Source organism: Pituophis catenifer, unplaced genomic scaffold (assembly GCF_029215685.1).
Source record: "Pituophis catenifer annectens isolate HBS135680 unplaced genomic scaffold, rPitCat1.0.hap2 SCAF_10, whole genome shotgun sequence".
NCBI lineage: Eukaryota > Metazoa > Chordata > Lepidosauria > Squamata > Colubridae > Pituophis > Pituophis catenifer.
Genome location: NW_027256890.1, coordinates 20591713 through 20611304, shown reverse-complemented (window position 1 = coordinate 20611304; position 19592 = coordinate 20591713). Strand labels below are relative to the sequence as shown.

At 45.4% G+C, this 19592-nt stretch overlaps 1 protein-coding gene across 3 annotated transcripts in view; it reads right to left on the bottom strand.

The window, feature by feature from the left end:
• Positions 1–19592, bottom strand: part of PACS1 (phosphofurin acidic cluster sorting protein 1) — a 57116-nt gene that overhangs the window by 10009 nt on the left and 27515 nt on the right. For 2 of the 3 annotated variants that reach the window (XM_070950712.1, XM_070950714.1), the window contains exons 7-19: positions 19018–19098; positions 17126–17185; positions 15450–15610; positions 13954–14047; positions 12502–12582; positions 12291–12406; positions 10667–10805; positions 9439–9543; positions 8485–8591; positions 7635–7789; positions 6523–6633; positions 4620–4722; positions 2819–2861 (exon numbers count right to left, since the gene is read on the bottom strand). In XM_070950712.1, coding sequence (XP_070806813.1) covers positions 2819–2861; positions 4620–4722; positions 6523–6633; positions 7635–7789; positions 8485–8591; positions 9439–9543; positions 10667–10805; positions 12291–12406; positions 12502–12582; positions 13954–14047; positions 15450–15610; positions 17126–17185; positions 19018–19098 — 1356 coding nt within the window. The remainder of the gene's footprint in view (positions 1–2818; positions 2862–4619; positions 4723–6522; positions 6634–7634; positions 7790–8484; positions 8592–9438; positions 9544–10666; positions 10806–12290; positions 12407–12501; positions 12583–13953; positions 14048–15449; positions 15611–17125; positions 17186–19017; positions 19099–19592) is intronic. The other variant, XM_070950713.1, reaches the window with a different exon arrangement.

Genomic DNA, 19592 nt, shown 5'->3' with positions numbered 1-19592 from the left:
TTAGAGGGAAGATAATCTTTGAGCCACCGCAAGTGGCCTCTACAGAAAGAAAGACATTAATTTCTGAAGTGCATTTTTAAGGAGTCTGAAGTGGAAAGCATGCTTAATAGGTCGGCAGACAAGGCTGCAGAGCGAGGCTTTTTAAAAAGAGGACCCAGGCATCCTCTTTTGTCTGGGTGTGTTGGTGAGCAGCATCACAAACTCTCCCGTTAAAAAACTCAGAGAGATGCTGGGGTTTTTTTTGTCCTTTTTTTTTCTTTTCTTCCTGCAGCTGTTAGCCTGGTCCTCCATTGACCAAATGTGGGCAATTTGGGTGCCAACTTCTCTCTTTCATTGCTCCAACCTTCCGCTTCTCTGCGCAAGTCACGAGCTTAACGCAGGTTAACTGTGCGGAGAGGGCAAACGAGAGGGGGGGGGGGGAAAGATTTATTTTTCACGAAGCTGTTGCGACGATCCTAAAGGCAGAGATGTTTGGGGAGGGGGGGGTGGTTATTTTATTTTATTTTATTTTATTTTATTTTATTATTTTATTTTATTTTAATTTAATTTAATTTATTATTTTATTTTATTTTATTATTTTATTATTATTATTTATTTTATTTTATTTTATTTTATTTTATTATTTTATTTTATTTATTTTATTTTATTATTATTATATTATTATTTTATTATTTTATTTTATTTTATTATTTTATTTTATTATTTTATTTTATTTTATTATTTTATTATATTTTATTATATTATATTATTTTATTTTATTTTATTTTATTTTATTTTATTATTTTATTTTATTTATTATTTTATTTTATTTTATTTTATTTTATTTTATTTTATTTTATTTATTTTTTTATTTTATTTTATTTTATTATTTTATTCGGCTTATATGCCGCCCTATCTCCCAGTGGACTCAGGGTGGCTCATAATAATAAAAACACCAAACCACAATACAAAATAAAATCTAAAATAAAAAAAATAAAATAAAATTTAACCCTTAAAACCCCATCAGTCCAGGGTCAAAGGATTTGAAAAGCCAAGTTTTTAATTCACGGCGGAAGGTGCGAAGGCCAGGCGCTAATCGGCGCTCCAAGGGGAGTTATCCAGGATAGCCCCTATTCTTATTTATTTATTTTTCTTATTAAAAAGAAAAATAATAAAATGGGACTTGAGTGCTGCAGAGCTTTTCGTGCCAGAAATGTTCGATCCATTTGGCTTTCTTTGTTTTGTTTTTTTTAAAAAAACTGTTAATTATATATATAGCTCTTTTTAAATTATTCTTACGGCATTGACCGCGCCTGGCGCTTTGGTGAAGCGCTACCTGACCTTGGCTTGACTCAAGGAGTTTTATGCATTCATCGATCAATAACTATAAATAACGACAAACAAGAAGAAAGGCAGATTGGTGTCATGGTGAAGGTGGAGGCCCAGCGACCGGGGGAAGGTGAGTTCTAGTTCCACCTAAGGCCTGAAAGTCAACTGAGTGACCAGGAGACAGTGAGTTCTAGCCCTGCCTAAGGCACGAAAGCCAGCTGGTTGACTTTGGGCCAATTACTAGGTGAAGTGAGTTCTAGTCCCGCCTAAGGCATGAAAGTCAGCTGGCTGACCTTGGGCCAATCACTAGGAGACAGTGAGTTCTAGTCCCGCTTTAGGCATGAAAGCTGGCTGGGTGACCTTGGGCCAATCACCAGGTGACAGTGAGTTCTAGTCCCACCTAAGGCATGAAAGATGGGTGACCTTGGGCCACACCAGGTGACAGTGAGTTCTAGTCCTGCCTAATGGATGAAAGTAAGCTGGCTGACCTTGGGCCAATCACCAGGACACTGGGAGTTCTAGTCCTACCTAAGGGATGAAAGTCAGCTGGCTGACCTTGGGCCAGTCACTAGGAGACAGTGAGTTCTAGTCCCGCTTTAGGCATGAAAGCTGGCTGAGTGACCTTGGGCCAATCACCAGGTGACAGTGAGTTCTAGTCCTACCTAATGGATGAAAGTCAGCTGCCTGACCTTGGGCCAATTACCAGGTGAAGTGAGTTCTAGTCCTGCCTAAAAGCATGAAAACTGACTAGTTGACCTTGGGCCAATCACCAGGAGACAGGGAATTCTAGTCCCGCCTAAGGCATGAAAGCTTGCTGGGTGTCTTTGGGCCGGTCCTCCCTATCAGTCCCACCCACCTTGCAGGGTTGTTGTTGTTGTTGTTGTTGTGGGGAAAACGGGAGGAAGGAAGAAGGAATGATACGTTTGCCCTCTTGAATTATTTATAAAAACAATAAAGTTGAGGTAAAAATATATAATTTCAAAAAAAACCCACATCTTTTTGTGATCCCCAGCCCTTCAAGCTTGCAAACCAATTAGCCGATCGACCATGCCCAAAAATGTTTGCGAACACCCTGGAGTGACAGAAAGTGTAAAGAAGCTTTTTGTGTGTGTGTGTGTGTGCGTTTGTGTGTATTATTATTTGTGATATCTTCCAATACAACAGGCAGGAATTGGCCGCTGATGATGGATCCCTTTTGGTCTCCTGCCAAGCCCTTGGCCTAGAAAGGATAAAATTAGCCCAAGCTCAATTAGATCTTGCCTCCTAATTTGAGGCACCTTTTGGGTTTCGGCCACAACTTCCCGTCGGCGTCCGCCTGGCAACGGGGACGGGCGAGGGAGCCGGCAGGGTTAGCAAAGGCAAACAAGGACACCCAGCTGTCTAATTTTTGGCTCCCCAAAGCTGGGTTTCTTTTTTTCGTTCACACCTGGGCAAGTGGATTTGGGCCCGAAGCCACCTGAAACCTGAACCCTGTTTTCCAAATGGCCGGAGAGTCTTAAGCTTGTCTTACCCCAATGAAAGGGATGAACTTCTGGTAGGAATCTTCATCTTGGCTGCAGACGAAAAAAAAAAAGAAAAAAAAGGAAGAAGTGCTTATTTCGACCAATAAACTGATGTTTAACATCCCTCTAGAGCAGTGATGGCGAACCTGTTCGGTGCCGAGTGCCTGAAAGGCCGCATGGAAATGTCGCGCGGGCCCACGCTCGTCGGGCCCACGCTCTGGAAAAGCCGAGCTTCCGGGTTCTGGCGCGCATATGCACCCGACAATCAGCTGGCCGGCGCGCATGTGCACACCGGTTTTCGGCACTGCCTTGTACTTGTAATACTATGCTTTTTGTGCCCCATGAAAACAGGGAGGGAGGGGAGGGGAGGGAGGGAGGGAGGGAAGGAAGGAAGGAAGGAAGGAAGGAAGGAAGGAAGGAAGGAAGGAGGAATGATGGGAGGAAGGGAGGGAGGGAGGGAGGAAGGATGATGGGAGGGAGGGAGGGAGGAGGAAGGAAGGATGATGGGAGGGAGGGAAGGAGGAAAGGTGATGGGAGGGAGGGAGGATGATGGGAGGGAGGGAGGGAGGGAGGAAGGAGGAAGGAAGGAGGAATGATGGGAGGGAGGAAGGATGGATGATGGGAGGGAGGGAAGGAGGAAAGGTGATCGGAGGAAGAGGGAGGGAGGGAGGGAGGAAGGAAGGATGATGGGAGGGTGGGAAGGAGGAAAGGTGATGGGAGGAAGAGGGAGGGAGGAAGGAAGGAGGGAGGGAGGGAGGGAGGAAGGAAGGATGATGGGAGGGAGGGAAGGAGGAAAGGTGATGGGAGAGAGGAAGGAAGGAAGGAGGGAGGGAAGGAGGAAAGGTGATGGGAGAGAGGAAGGAAGGAAGGAGGGAGGGAGGGAGGAAGGATGGATGATAGGAGGGAGGGAGGGAAGGAGGAAAGGTGATGGGAGGAAGAGAGGGAGGGAGGAAGGATGATGGAAGGGAGGGTGGGAAGGAAGGAGGAAAGGTGTTGGGAGGGAGGGAGGAAGGAAGGATGGATGATAGGAGAGAGGGAAGGAGGAAAGGTGATGGGAGGAAGGGAGGGAGGGAGGAAGGAAAGAAGGATGATGGGAGGGAGGGAGGGAGGGAGGAAAGGTGATGGGAGGAAGGGAGGGAGGGAGGAAGGAAGGATGATGGGAGGGAGGGAAGGAGGAAAGGTGATGGGAGGGAGGGAGGATGATGGGAGGGAGGGAGGGAGGGAGGAAGGAGGAAGGAAGGAGGAATGATGGGAGGGAGGAAGGATGGATGATGGGAGGGTGGGAAGGAGGAAAGGTGATGGGAGGGAGAGGGAGGGAGGGAGGAAGGAAGGAGGGAAGGAAGAAAGGTGATGGGAAGGAGGGAAGGAGGAAGGAAGGAGGGAGGGAGGGAGGAAGGAAGGAAGGGAGGAGGAAGGATGGATGATGGGAGGGAGGGAGGGAGGGAGAAAGAATGGATCTGAATTACCTGCTTGCACCTAAACAGCAGGAAACCTGAGCTTAGCTTTTGCTCAATTATCCTTCCCCTCTGCATCACCCATCACCGGTCTACACCTGGCATTCACAAGCCGGGTTTAATACGTGGCTCGTGAGCTTAGGAGACCACCCTCTGCTTAGTGCCCAAGGAGTTGCAGCGAGTGATCTCAAGAGAACCGCCGGGTCATGGGGGGGGGGGGGCGTGTAACGATCTGATTGACAGACCGAGAAGCTCTTTGGCAAAACAGGATCCCTGTTCATCCCACCGGCTACCTTCGCTCGCCTTTCTTTTTATTTCTTCAGCTTATTGAAAGTGGCGTCGTGCCAGAACTTACAACTTGTGTTTGCAGGTCAGCATGGCCTCCGCCACGGGCAGCTGGTGAGTGACATTGGCTCCGTTCACATACTGGGTGATCCGGCCCACCACATCCAGGGGTTCTGGGGGGGAAAAAAAACCCCAAAACGGGTCAGGTGGGTTGAAAAGGAAACCTGGAGCCTCTATTTCCCTTCCAGGTTGCGGCCAAGGATGATGGGACGGGAGGTAGTGAGGAGGGGGGATTCTCCAGGAAGGAGGGGGAAATCTCATAAAAGTAAGATATTAGACTATTTTGCTGTCTAATATTAGGAAAATATCGGAATGTGCAGAAATGAATAGAGTGACGCTTGCTATAAAGGAGAAAGAACAAACTGGATATTATACGACCTTTATTTTATTTATTTATTTATTAGTTTGATTTATATGCCGCCCTTCTCCGGAGACTCAGGGCGGCTTACAATGCTTTTAAGCAATAGCCTTTACACTTTTGTATATTACCTGCTTAGTAGGGCTTTTTGGACATGGGGGTTATTTTATGAATGGTTGGAGAATAAAAATAGAAACAATTGGAGATCAGTGAAATATAGAAAAGACGTGAAGAGAGAGAAGTAAACAATATGACTCTTACTGATTTGACTTTTTTTTTTAATTAAATATTTTATTAGTTTTAAAAGTAAAACAATGGACATTGCTGAACGTCTCTGGTTTCTAACATTTACGTCAAAATCAAGTTAATAAGAGGAAGAATGCCAAAAACAAGGGATAACGAATGTCTGGAAATGTATATATCAATGTATATGTATATTCAATGTATGTTGAACTTGTGAATGTAATATAGGTTTATTAAATACATGCATAGTTGGTTAGAAAGTAAAATACTGTATACCTGATATATAATGAAATAGGAGATATGTAAATTTGTATATAGATCGAGGAATGGGTTACTTATTAACTTACTAATATGACTATTAAGATTATTATATTTAATATTATTATGTTATTAGAAGATATGTTAAGAGGGAGAAATAAATAGATGTATTATGCTCATTATTATTATTGAAGATTAGAGAATCAATATCAATGTAATGAATACTGTTGTAAATTTTGATTGTTATGGCACAGAGATATTTGTACCCAGATGGCACAGTTTAATGGAAGATGGAATATTTAAGTTAAAAATTTAAAAAAAACTTTAAAAAAGAAAAGAAACGTAAGAGACAACTCAGCCTGCATAGTATGTGTGAGAAAAAGAGGGTGAAGACAGCGTCTCCCCTAATGGTTCCCACAGTACGGGAAGTTCTCGACTTATGACAATTGAGCCCGATACTTCAGTTGCCCCAGTTGTTAAGGGAATCACTGCAATTGTTAAGCGAATCGCAACATGTCCGGTAAGTCGAGGACTACCTATGTATAGATTCACTATGGGCTAAAGCTCTCCACAAGAATCTGAACTACTCATCGGTCAAAGCAAATTGACGGGAGATAAGAATTCAAGGTGAGCTGGACTTCGATCTCTTATGGGCACGAAGGGATTCGAGGCTGATGAGACACTTGAGGCCTCTCCACAGCTTCAGCCTAGTCATTTCCTACAATTGGCTAAATCAGGACTGTCAAACTCGCGGCTCACGGGCTGGATGCGTCACGCGCTGGACACGCCCACGCCCTGTTTAGCGAAGGGGGGAAAAGGTCGCAATATGTCACGTGACGTTGCGAGTTTGACACCCCTGGGCTAAATGATCTTACGTCCTTGCCTTGGGAGTCCCAAAAACAACATTAACTAGGACAGGAGGGAGATAACCAAATCATTTTTGGAGCCTCCTATGCTAAATTTGACTCAAATGTCCCCGGAACAAGAATCCAGGTGGAGAGAGACTGGAGCAAAAGGGATGAAAAAGAGATTTCGGGAAAGAGCTTCTTCTTACCTATCGCAGGTGGTTCAGGTTTGCTGAAGAGGTCACGCCACGAGGTGTCTAAAAACATATTGCTGTATCGGCTGTCGACGGAGCCCATGTATTTCGCGACCGGGTGAGATCCTGGTGGAGGAACACAAGGAAGTTTATCAACAAAAAAGGCAGGCAGAGATGGAGAAAAAGCGGAAATGCGAGTTGCAAATACAAATGCGTGTTTTGCAAAAAAAATGCAAGTGCAAAATGTTTTGATTAAAAAAAAAAAAACATTTCTCGATCTAGGCTGAAGGCTGAAACAGACCGAGTGGCCAGTTTGCAAACACATCTTTTTTACATCGTGGCGACCAAAACTGGATGCCGTATTCCATAAGTGTGGCCTTACCAAGGCCTTATAAAGCGGGATTAACACTTCACGTGATCTTGATTCTATCCCTCTGTTGATGCAGCCTAGAACTGTGCTGGCTTTTTTTGGCTGCTGCCGCACACGGCTGGCTCATATTTAAGTGGTTGTCCACTAAGACTCCCAAGATCCCTCTCACAGTTACTACTATTGAACGAGGTGTACTGTACCTGTGCATTTGTTTTTTCTTGCCTAAATGTAGAGCCTTGGATCTATAGGACAGATCCAAGACGCGGTTTAGAGAGACTCTTTTTATAATCCACCTGAGCCGCCCAGAGTCCCTTGGGAGTGGGGCGGCATAGAAATGCGACAAAATAAAATAAATAAATAATAAATAAATGTCAGACTGCGATGCTATCTCAAAATTAAATGAATTTCCAAACTGCCAATCTTTAAGGAAATCTTTCTTTAATTGAGCACAGCCACCGGATCATGACTCCACGCGGACAAGACTGACCTTTTGCCTCCCAATCCCTCCCTTTCCGATCCCCAAATCTCTGCTTCTCATTGGCTGTCTTCCAAGTCATTCTTCAGACTTCTTTTTCTCGTCATTTCCCAGGAATGTGCCCCCTCCCCTCATTTCCACGACAACCCGACTTCAAAGGGATTTAGCAGGCAAAAGTTTCAGAGTTTATCTCTCGCTCTCCTCTGCTCTCTATGCCAGCGTTGAAACGCTGACAATAAATCTCCGACCGTGATTTTAGCAATCAGGCTGTAATTCTGTTACCTAGAGGGATGATGAGGAATCTCATGTGGTTGAGCCAGTCCGACGTCTTGTTGGCCAGCTGCTTCACAAAAAACCTCAAAATGGCACTCAGGTAGCTTTGGCCCCCGACGGACACCACCTTCACGGGACGCGGCATGGAGGAATTGCAATTGCAGCTGTAGAGAGAGAAAGAAAAATGGATGGATGGATGGATGGATGGGATAGATAGATAGATAATAGAATGATAGATAGATAGATAGATAGATAGATAGATAGATAGATAGATAGATAGGTAGATAGATAGATAGATAGATGGATGAATGAATGGGATAGATAGATAGATAGATAGATAATAGAATGATAGATGGATGGATGGGATAGATAGATAGATAGATAGATAGATAGATGGATGGATGGATGGATGGATGGATGGATGGATGGATGGATGGATGGATGGGATAGATAGATAGATAGATAGATAATAGAATGATAGGTAGGTAGGTAGGTAGATAGATAGATAGATAGATAGATAGATAGATAGATAGATAGATAGATAGATAGATAGATGGATGGATGAATGGGATAGATAGATAGATAATAGAATGATAGATGGATGGATGGGATAGATAGATAATAGAATGATAGATAGATAGATAGATAGATAGATAGATAGATAGATAATAGAATGATAGAATGATAGATAGATGGATGGATGGACCGATTGATGGGGGAAATCTGTAGTCCAGCCTCTCTTTGTAACAGAGAGAACCTCCTATCAGGACCAGGATTTTATAACCTATCAACCTTCCTTCTAAAAACTGCCAGTCGTGAGGGAGGCCAAAGTGACCGACGGGACTTTCGGTGAACTCACTATCTCTGGATCCGGGTGAGGAGGGCAGAGAGGACGGCTTGCACTTCGACGGTGGAGCAGGTGCAGACCACGGGTTTCTTCTGATCTTGGAGGAGATCGGCGACGTACTAGAAACAAAAACAAAGATGCAGTCAGGCTGGAGGCAGGACGTGGCTTGTGGCCAATACAGCTGCTGTGCAAAACCTCTTCCCGAGGATTAATCAACATGTCAGGCCTGGAAGCCATCTTTTTCGTTGCCTCTTCAGCCCCGCCACATTTCCTACTGTGGGAAACTGGGAGGGGGAATTCTATGGAGCCAGGGTGATATGTAGTCATAGTAACATTCCTTTCTAAGAGAGTCAAGGACATCCTGCCCTGCACCTTATATATATAATATATATTATATATATATTATATTTATAAGGCAGAGATATCTGTAATGGTAGTTTAATACTCTGACGATGTCAGCAGATGGCTGACGAAAGCTTAGTAGAATAAAATTTTAAAATTTTAAGTTCCGGAGCTCGCAGAATGTCTGCTTCTTTCTTTACTAATATACCGGGAACTCGTATTTTTAGAATGGTTTGTAATATAAGAATTCAACCAGCTCCCTGAATACCAGGGTCCTGTATGGGGTCTTGAGCTCCGAATGCTGACCCGAAACTGGGCGATGTGAAGTGTCAGGGAAGATGGAGGAGGACAAGGGACACAATAAAAGAGAATATTGGCAGCTCGGGGTTGAAATGAAGGGTCCTTGGTGCTCTCGGACTTTGTAGTTTTCTCGCAGAGCTTTTGTAACCCAGTTAGGTAACATCTGTGTGCAGGCACACACTGCCTGCACACACTAATGTCCTTCCAGGTCTTCATGTTTGAGAAGCAGAAATTGGGTTTCGGCAAAAGTCATGAAATAATAATTTCTCAAATCACCGTCACCTTTTGCCGGCTGAGTTGCCGTAAAGAGAATCGGTGACTTACCTGGCCTTGCCAGTCTACAGCGTTCACCAGGATCACGTTTTCGGGCAGTGCGGCATCCGACACGAGGATATGATTCAGCTGGTCGTAAACGACCTTGCGAGGAATCTGGGTGGAGAAAAGGAGGCAGGTTTTGAAGGGCTGCCAGCCCTTTGGGGTAGTCCAGACAACTAGGAGTACTAACTGTGACTTTCGTGTAAGATTTTCACGAAATCTTCATCAAACGAAATCTTCATCAAATGGGAACCCTGAAGATTGTTGTAACTTTCTGTTTGAATGCTTCGGAAGCTTAGCCAGTCACGAAAAGCTGATCCAGAGGATGCTCTCTAACATTCTACTCAACAAGTCACCTCAATACAAGGCAAGTTTAGCCAACTCAATTCAACTCAACTCAATGAAAGGCAATGCAACTCAATTCAACTCAACAAGTCAACTCAGCTGAATGGAAGGTAAGTTAAGCCAACTCAACTCAATTCAACGAAAGGCAAGGCAACGCAACGCAACTCAACTCAACTCAACTCAACTCAATGCAAGGCAAGTTAAGCCACCCCAATTCAATACAACCCAACTCAGCAAGTCAAGTCAAGTCAACTTATCAACTCAGCTCAAAGCAAGACAAGTTAAGCCAACTCAACTCAATTCAACGAAAGGCAAGGCAACTTAACTCAACTCAACTCAACTCAACTCAACTCAATGCAAGGCAAGTTAAACCAACTCAACTCAATTCGATGAAAGGCAAGGCAACTCAACTTAACATGTCAACTCAGCTCAATACAAGGCAAGTTAAGCCACCTCAATTCAATGCACCTCAACTCAACAAAAGGCAACTCAATTCAACTCAACTCAACAAGTCAACTCAACAAGTCAACTAAGCTCAATGCAAGGCAAGTTAAGCCAACTCAACTCAACATCAACTCAAGGCAAGGCAAGCTAAGCCAACTCAACTCAAGTCAACTCAAGGCAAGGCAAGCTAAGCCAACTCAACTCCATGAAAGGCAAGGCACTACCCAATTCCAGACCCACTCATCAGATCCGGAAGAACATTTCCTCATTCTAATATGAAACCAGGGGTGTACAGCGCAGCAGAGCAGATTCCCCACCCCATCCTTACTCCAACTGAAAGCTGCTTCAAGAGAGGAAGTTAATTCTGTTCCTGCCACCCTCATCCTTTCTCCCCAAATCCGCTGAAGGGGGTCCTGAACTGGTAAGTGGCATCGTAGTCGTAGCTCACCTGTGTACTGTGACATAAATCCGGGGACCTTTCGCTGTCGGAGCTGTTGGTCCTTTCGCTCAGCGGCTTGGAAAGCTGACGTTCCTTGAGCGGGGTGCTGCGTTTCTGACGAGGGGTGTGCACGGTGCTGTCCATTTTGCTGTCACCGATAAGAAGAAACACGTTAGTTAATAAACGTAGCGCTGTAAAAACTCAGGGAGGATAATCCAAGTGACGCCACAACTGGAGGGGAAGTCTGAGGTTGCTTCTTCTTGACAACAGGAGCCAAAAAGGGGTAGTCCTTGACTTACAATCATTTGTTTAGCGACACTTTGAAGTTACATCGGCACTGGAAAACAAGGGACTTATAACCGGTCCTCATATTCAGGACTGTCGCAGCTTCCCCAGTCACATGATCAAAATTTGGGTGCTTGTATGTCTCTCTCTATCTTCTGTCTATCTACAATATCTCTCTCTCTCTCTCTTCACCTTTTCTCTCTCCTGTCTATCTACAATATCTATCTATCATCTATCTATCTATCTATCTATCTATCTATCTATCTATCTATCTATCTATCTATCTATCTCTTCACCTTCTCTCTCTCTCTCTCTCTCTCTCTCTCTGTCTATCTACAATATCTATCTATCATCTATCTATCTATCTATCTATCTATCTATCTATCTATCTATATCTCTCTTCACCTTCTCTCTCTCTCTCTCTCTCTCTTCACCTTTTCTCTCTCCTGTCTATCTACAATATCTATCTATCATCTATCTATCTATCTATCTATCTATCTATCTATCTATCTATCTCTTCACCTTCTCTCTCTCTCTCTCTTGTCTATCTACAATATCTATCTATCATCTATCTATCTATCATCTATCATCTCTCTCTTCACCTTCTCTCTCTCTCTCTATCTTCTGTCTATCTACAATATCTATCTATTGCTCCTAGAAGCACGAAGCCGAAGACACCAGCCTGAAGATGACGAATGAGACTTCGTCGAAACGTTGCCAAGAAACCTCCAATTTTACGCGGGAGAAAACCCGAATAACCAAAGAACCAATATCTATCTATCTATCTATCTATCTATCTATCTATCTATCTATCTATCTATCTATCTATCATCTCTCTCTTCACCTTCTCTCTCTCTCTCTCTTCTATCTACAATATCTATCTATCTATATCTCTCTTCACCTTCTCTCTCTCTCTCCTTTCTATCTACAATATCTATCTATCTATCTATCTATCTATCTATCTATCTATCTATCTATCTATCATCTCTCTCTTCACCTTCTCTCTCTCTCTCTCTTCTATCTACAATATCTATCTATCTATATCTCTCTTCACCTTCTCTCTCTCTCTCCTTTCTATCTACAATATCTATCTATCTATCTACAATATCTATCATCTATCTATCTATCTATCTATCTATCTATCTATCTATCTATCTATCTATCTATCTAAAATGATTGTATTTTCTTTCATTTTAAACTGTATTTAATTCCAATTTTCATTTTAAGTCGTATTTCATCCAACTCCATTTTAAATTGCTTTTCTCCGATTTGAGTAATAATTTGGTGTCTGGAACTCTGCCCTCTTGATATGGCCCAAGGGCCAATCAATGAAGTCAACGAAACCAACCTGGGCGAGGCCATGCTTTGAAGGTCCCCCTTGCTCGTTTTCATCGGCGTCTTGACTTTTTCGGGGATAATTAAGGTGTTGGAGAGGTCCCCATAAGTGTCCTGCTCGTTCCCTTCCTAGACAAACGGGGAAAAGACACGTTCAGTGCTGATTTATTTCCTCCCCGCCCCCAAGGAACCCAAAGAGAATCCGCTACTTCCTAAGCACTTACCAGAATGTCTGTTTCGTTGATGTTGTCGTCCATGATTTTGGTCCGATTCGGTTTGAGTTTGTCCCCGGAGGAGGCTTCGATCTGGATTGGATGTGAAAGAGAAAAAAAAAAAAAGGATCTTAAAAATAAAAAACAAACAAACCACATATCCAGAAGAAGGCAATTCAAGATATTCGCTGTCAGGGTTCAGACGGATGTTTCCAAAGAAATCCAGTTATTTATTAGGAGCTTCATGTGAGCAGGTTCCCAAGTGAAGCCAGCTCTGACCCCACATAATTTACGCCCCAAATCATGACCCTGTTTCCTCCCCCACCAGGGTGTGTCATCAATCACATTCACCACCAGAGTAATTTCTCAGATTGTAGAGATCACTTCCCTCGGCCGCTGTGGGTAACCCTGGGAGACAGCCTTGAGAGAGATATGTCTGGAATGTACTTCTGTTTTTGGCTGCCGTGCTGCTTCATCGGTTTCCCATCCCCCTTGCCTATGGCGACTCGAGAGCAGGCCAGGGATGCTTTGCGAGTTGACATTTGCATTGAGGCAGGCAGGCCCCTCTACTTAAGAAAGATATACAGGAAGTCCTTGACTTACGACCACAATTGAGCCCAACATTTCTGGTGTTACGTGAGAAGTTGGTTAAGCGAGTTTGGCCAACTTTTAAGACCTTTTTTTGCCTCAGTGGTTAAGTGAACCACTGCAGTTGATAAATCAGTCACCCGGTTGTTAAATGAATCGGCCTTCCCCCTTGACTTGGCTGGTCAGAAGGTCGCAAAAGGGGATCACGTGACCCCCCGGGATGCTGCGACCGTCATAAATATGAGTCGGTGGCCAAGCGTCCGAATTTTGATCACATGACCATGGGAATGCTGCAATGGTCGTAAGTGTGAAAAATGGTCATACGTCACTTTTTTTCAGTGTTGTTGTAACTTTGAATGGTTGCTAAATGAACCGCCGTAAGTTGAGGACTTAATGTCTACAGCAGTTTGCTGCGTATAGGTAATCCTTGACTTATGACCAGTATTGAGCCCAAAATTTTCCCTTACTGGGTGAGATAGCTAAGTGAGCTTTGCCCCGTTTTACGACCTTCCTTGCCACCGTTGTTAACTGAATCACTGACTCCGGTCGTCAGAAAGTCGCAAAAGGGGGAATCACGTGATCACTGCAACCATCGTAAATATGAGCCACTTGCCAAGCGTCCGAATTTTGATCACGTGACCCGCGGGGATTCTGCAGTGGGCACTAAGTGTGACCGACGGTCGTACGCCATTTTTTTTCGGTGGCTGTTGTAACTTGGAACGGTCGCTAAACGAATGTTCGTAAGTCAAGGACTACCTTATACAGTGCTGCCTTGTCAGGATAGGGAAAACGTATCTTATTTTCCTGCTGGAATTGCAATAATTTCTAACGTCCGGGTGGATATTTTCCTGTTGTTGTTGTTTTCTGTCGACTTACTGGGCTGGTGGCGTCCTTCCCGAGGCTTCCTTTGCTGTTCAGGCTTCCAATTTCTGTCTGAGAACTGGACTGGGACATTCCTTCAAAGAAAGGCCTGGAAAACAAGAGCAGAGCGGGGTCAGGCGGCTGCCACAAATCAAGAGGAATGAATGGACGATGGTCCCAAATTTTCCCAAGAGCAGCAGGAGAAGGTTCCCCCCCCCCAACTAAGGAAAACTTCGGAAAGACCACAGGGTTAGAAATCTCCCTGGAAATAGCCATAGCACTTAGACTTGTATACCGCTTCACAGGGCTTCACAGGCCTCTCTAAGCGGTCTACGGAGTCAGCCTCTTGCCCTCCAAACAATCTGGGTCCTCATTTTACCCACCTCGGAAGGACGGAAGGCTGAGTCGACCTTGAGCCTGGGGAAGATTCGAACTGCCAAATTGCAGGCAGCAGAAGTAGCCTGCAGTACTGCATTCTAACTACTGCTCATCTATCTATGTATCTATCTATCTATCTATCTATCTATCTATCTATCTATCTATCTATCTATCATCTATCATATCTACCAATTGATCTATCATCTCTCTCTCTCCCTAGCTAACTAGCTACCTAACTATCTCAGTATCGCTCTCTCTCTCTCATCAAAATCTATCTATCTATCTGTCTGTCTGTCTCTGTCTATCATCTCTATCATATCTATCTATCTATCTATCTATCTATCTATCTATCTATCTATCTATCTATCTATCTATATCTATCAATCTATCTATCTATCTCTATCGATCTCTCTCTTTCTATCTATCTAATCATCTCTCTCTCCCTAGCTAACTACCCACCTATCAATCTCTATCAGAATCTCTCTCTAACTTATCTCTTTATCTATCTATCTATCTATTGATCTATCATCTTTCCCTCCCTAGCTAACTAGCTACCTATCAATCTCAGTATCTCTCTCTCATCTAAATCTGTTTATGTCTGTCTGTCTGTCTATCTATCTATCTTCTCTATCTATCATCTATATCTATCTATCTTTTATCTCTCTCTCTCTCTATCATCTATATCTATCTATCTATCTATCTATCTATCTATATCTATCTATCATCTATCTATCATCTCTCTCTCTCTCTCTCTCTCTCTCTCTCGCAATAGCACTTATATACCGCTTTACAGTGCTTCACAGCCCTCTCTAAGCGGTTTACACGTCAGCCTCTTGCCCCAAACAATTTGGGTCCTTATTTTACCCACCTTGAAAGGACAGAAGGCTGAGTCAACCTTGAGCCTCGTGAAGATTCGAACTGCCAAAATTGCAGGCAGCCGGCAGTCAGCAGAAGTAGCCTGCAGTACTGCCCTCTAACCACTGCGCCACCTCGGCTCATAAAAATCCGAGCATGTACCCTCCAAATTTCATTTCTTGGGACATTTTCCGAAAAGGGTTGAGACGGTGGGCAGACGTCATGGCTTCCTCCGTTCGGCCCCCTTCGATTTCCCAGAACTCCCCCGCTGCGCTTACTTGAGTTTGGGCTTGGGGGTGCTGAGGATGCTCTCCGTATCCTCCATCTCGGGACCGCTGTCGCTGGGATTGTACATCTCCAGGCTGTCGTAAAGCTCGTCTAAGTCTTCTTCCACCTCCCGGATCTGCTCCCGAGAAACGTGTTCTAAGCCGAAGCCCACCTGGTGGAGAAAAAGGGTTCGCGGTCAGGATGGGGGGGGGCTCAACGCTCCGAGGAAATGTTTTCATACCTTCGTTTCGCATGGGGGGACGGGGACTCGGCGGGGGAACTTAGTTTACGAGGGACCATAATTTAGGATACTAAGCCAGGCCAATGTTGAGTGAGTTGCACCCAATGTTTTTTACTTTTTTGAGGGGATTGTTAAGCAAATCATTGTGGCTGGGGAGGGAGGGAGGGAGGAAGGAAGGAAGGAGAAAAGAAGGGAAGGAAAAGAGAAAGAGGGAGGGAGGGAGGAAGGAAGGAAGGGAAAAAAAGGGAAGAGAAAGAGGGAGGGAGGAAGGAGAAAAGAAGGGAAGGGAAAAAGAAAGAGGGAGGGAGGGGAAGGAAGGAGAAAAGAAGGGAAGGGAAAGAGAAAGAGGGAGGGAGGGAGGAAGGAAGGAAGGGAAAAAAAGGGAAGAGAAAGAGGGAGGGAGGAAGAAGAAAAGAAGGGAAGGGAAAAAGAAAGAGGGAGGGAGGGGAAGGAAGGAGAAAAGAAGGGAAGGGAAAGAGAAAGAGGGAGGGAGGGAGGGAGGAAGGAAGGAAGGGAAAAAAAAGGGAAGAGAAAGAGGGAGGGAGGAAGGAGAAAAGAAGGGAAGGGAAAAAGAAAGAGGGAGGGAGGGGAAGGAAGGAGAAAAGAAGGGAAGGGAAAGAGAAAGAGGGAGGGCGGGAGGAAGGAGAAAAGTAGGGAAGGGAAAGAGAAAGAGGGAGGGAGGGAAGAAGAAAGAAGGAAAGAAGGAAGAAAAGAAGGGAAGGGGAAGAGAAAGAGGGAGGGCGGGAGGAAGGAAGGAAGGAGAAAAGAAGGGAAGGGAAAGAGAAAGAGGGAGGGAGGGAGGGGAAGGAAGGAAGGAAGGAAAAAAGGGAAGGGAAAAAGAAAGAGGGAGGGGGGAGGAAGGAAGGAAGGAGAAAAGAAGGGAAGGGAAAGGGAAAGGGAGGGAGGGAAGAAGGAAGGAAGGAAGGAAGGAAGGAAGGAAGGAAGGAAGGGGAATTCTGGGAGTTGAAGTCCTTCCATCAAGCTGCCAAGATTGGAAAACACTATGTTAAAAGGCAATAGCTTTAGTCTGGCAAGATTCTGTCCCTCAGCAAATAAAGAATTGGGACTCGGTGGGATTTCCCGGTGCCCTCTATGGGTTTGGCCTCACATGTGCCAAAAAACCGTAATTGGTTAACCAAAAGCTAGCCCGAAGCTACCGCCAACTAAACCCCCTTCTAGCTTTCGCAGACGGACATAAAAGCCCCCAAACTTCCTCTCTTAAGTCTCAGGCACTCCTTCCCGGCAGGAAGAGGACGATATTAAGGAGTCCGTTTGTGGAGTTTTTTTTTCGCCACCACCCTCCGTACGAAATCTACATTTGCAAAGAAATCCGCTCCGCCCACCCCAGAGCCCAAAAGCCCATTTAACACCGATTTTTTTTTCCTTTTTCCTTTTTTTTAACAGTCAAGTGAGTGAAATAGAAATCTAAAATCTGGCCCCGCTTACCTCATCCGAGACTTTGAACCTTTTCAGCAAAGCCACAAACTTCTGCTTAATATTTGGCTGCTGTGAAAAAGAGGGATGGGTTGCCTGTTAGAGAAAGAGCCGGGCGAGGGACCCGGGCCGAGAGAAGCCAAAATTTGGCAATGCGTACACAGCCCATGCTTCCCCCTCCCACCCACCCGCAAAGAGCCAGGTGGAAAGCAATGTTGTGGCCCGTCAGCGGCCTGTGCAGCTAGTAGCTGATTCCGACAGCGAGGAGGCCGGTTTGGTGCTGCGCCAGCAGCCTGTGCAGCTGGCGCTCGAGTCAGACAATGAGGAGGCTGGAGAAGATGTGGTGCCAGAGGCGGGGATTCAACCAGGGCCTTCAGAACCTCCAATAAGTGAAGAGGAAGAAGAGGAGGAGCCTCTTCTCAATGCACGGGCGCGCAGGCAGGAGTGGCTCCTCAGGAGGAGGTCTCCTCGAGAGTAAGGCTTGAGGGTTCCTTCAACCCTCCCTCATGCTCCCTCCCTTCCTCCCTCCCTCATGCTCTATTCCTTCCTTCCTTCCTTCAATCCTCCCTCATGCTCTATTCCTTCCTTCCTTCCCTCCCTCATGCTCTATTCCTTCCTTCAATCCTCCCTCATGCTCTATTCCTTCCTCCCTCCCACTCTATTCCTTCTTCCCTTCCCTCCTTCCTTCCCTCCCTCATGCTCTATTCCTTCCTTCAACCCTCCCTCATGTTCCTTCCCTCCTTCCTTCCCTCCCTCATGCTCTATTCCTCCCTCCCTCCCACTCTATTCCTTCTTTCCTTCCCTCCTTCCTTCCCTCCCTCATGCTCTATTCCTTCCTTCAACCTTCCCTCCCTCATGCTCTATTCCTTCCTTCCCTCCCACTCTATTCCTTCTTCCCTTCCCTCCTTCCTTCCCTCCCTCATGCTCTATTCCTTCCTTCAACCCTCCCTCCCTCATGCTCTATTCCTTCCTTCCCTCCCACTCTATTCCTTCTTCCCTTCCCTCCTTCCTTCCCTCCCTCATGCTCTATTCCTTCCTTCAACCCTCCCTCATGTTCCTTCCCTCCTTCCTTCCCTCCCTCATGCTCTATTCCTCCCTCCCTCCCACTCTATTCCTTCTTTCCTTCCCTCCTTCCTTCCCTCCCTCATGCTCTATTCCTTCCTTCAACCTTCCCTCCCTCATGCTCTATTCCTTCCTTCCCTCCCTCATGCTCCCTCTTCCTTCCCTCCCTCCCTCCCTCCCTCCCTCATGTTCTATTCCTTCCTTCCTTCAATCCTCCCTCATGCTCTATTCCTTCCTTCCTTCAATCCTCCCTCATGCTCTATTCCTTCCTCCCTCCCACTCTATTCCTTCTTCCCTTCCCTCCTTCCTTCCCTCCCTCATGCTCTATTCCTTCCTTCAACCCTCCCTCATGTTCCTTCCCTCCTTCCTTCCCTCCCTCATGCTCTATTCCTCCCTCCCTCCCACTCTATTCCTTCTTTCCTTCCCTCCTTCCTTCCCTCCCTCATGCTCTATTCCTTCCTTCAACCCTCCCTCACGTTCTATTCCTTCCTTCCCTCCCTCCCTCATGCTCCCTCTTCCTTCCCTCCCTCCCTCCCTCCCTCATGCTCTATTCCTTCCTTCCTTCAATCCTCTCTCATGCTCTATTCCTTCCTTCCCTCCTTCCTTCCTTCCTTCCCTCCCTTCCAGTGGTTAGAATGCAGCATTGCAGGCTCTACTGACTGCCAGCAGTTCGATCCTGACTAGTTCAAGGTAGACTCAGCCTTCCATCCTTCCAAGGTCAGTAAAAGGAGGATCCGGATTTGTTGGGGGCAAATATGCTGACTCTATAAACCGCTTAGAGAGGCTGTAAAAGTGCTGTGAAGCGGTATATAAGTCTTGCTATGAGGTCCAACATGACTCACCCGAGTGATGGCAGAAGCGGAGGTGAGTTTCCGTCTGGGTTTTTTCACCTTCCTAAGATCGTCGTCTTCGTAGAACAAATCCTGCCGGGAAGAAAACGGAGAAGCCGTTGCAGAATTCAAGCAGCCTCCTTACCCAGAGTTTTTGTTTAAAAAAAAAAAATCAAGCCAAACCCTGAAGGTGAGATACCGACGGGTCGTCCTCGACTTACGACTACACTTGGGATCAGAATTTTCACTGCTACCCGTGTTTCCCCGAAAATAAGACCCGGTCTGCAATGACCAACAACCCCAAGGAGAACAGCCAAGGTTGAAAATAGAATACAGAATACAAGAATTACAAAGTTGGAAGGAACCCTGGAGGTCATTTAGCCCACCCCCTGCTTCAAGCAGGAGAGCCTACACCATTCTGGACAAACGGCTGCCTAATCTCTTCTTGAAAACCTCCAGTGTTGGAAGCACCCACAACTTCCAGTGGCAAGCTGTTCCACTGGTTAAATTGTTCTAATTATCAGGAAATTCCTCCTTAGTAAGTTCCAGGTTGCTTCTCTCCTTGGTTATACGTTTCCATCCCGGCA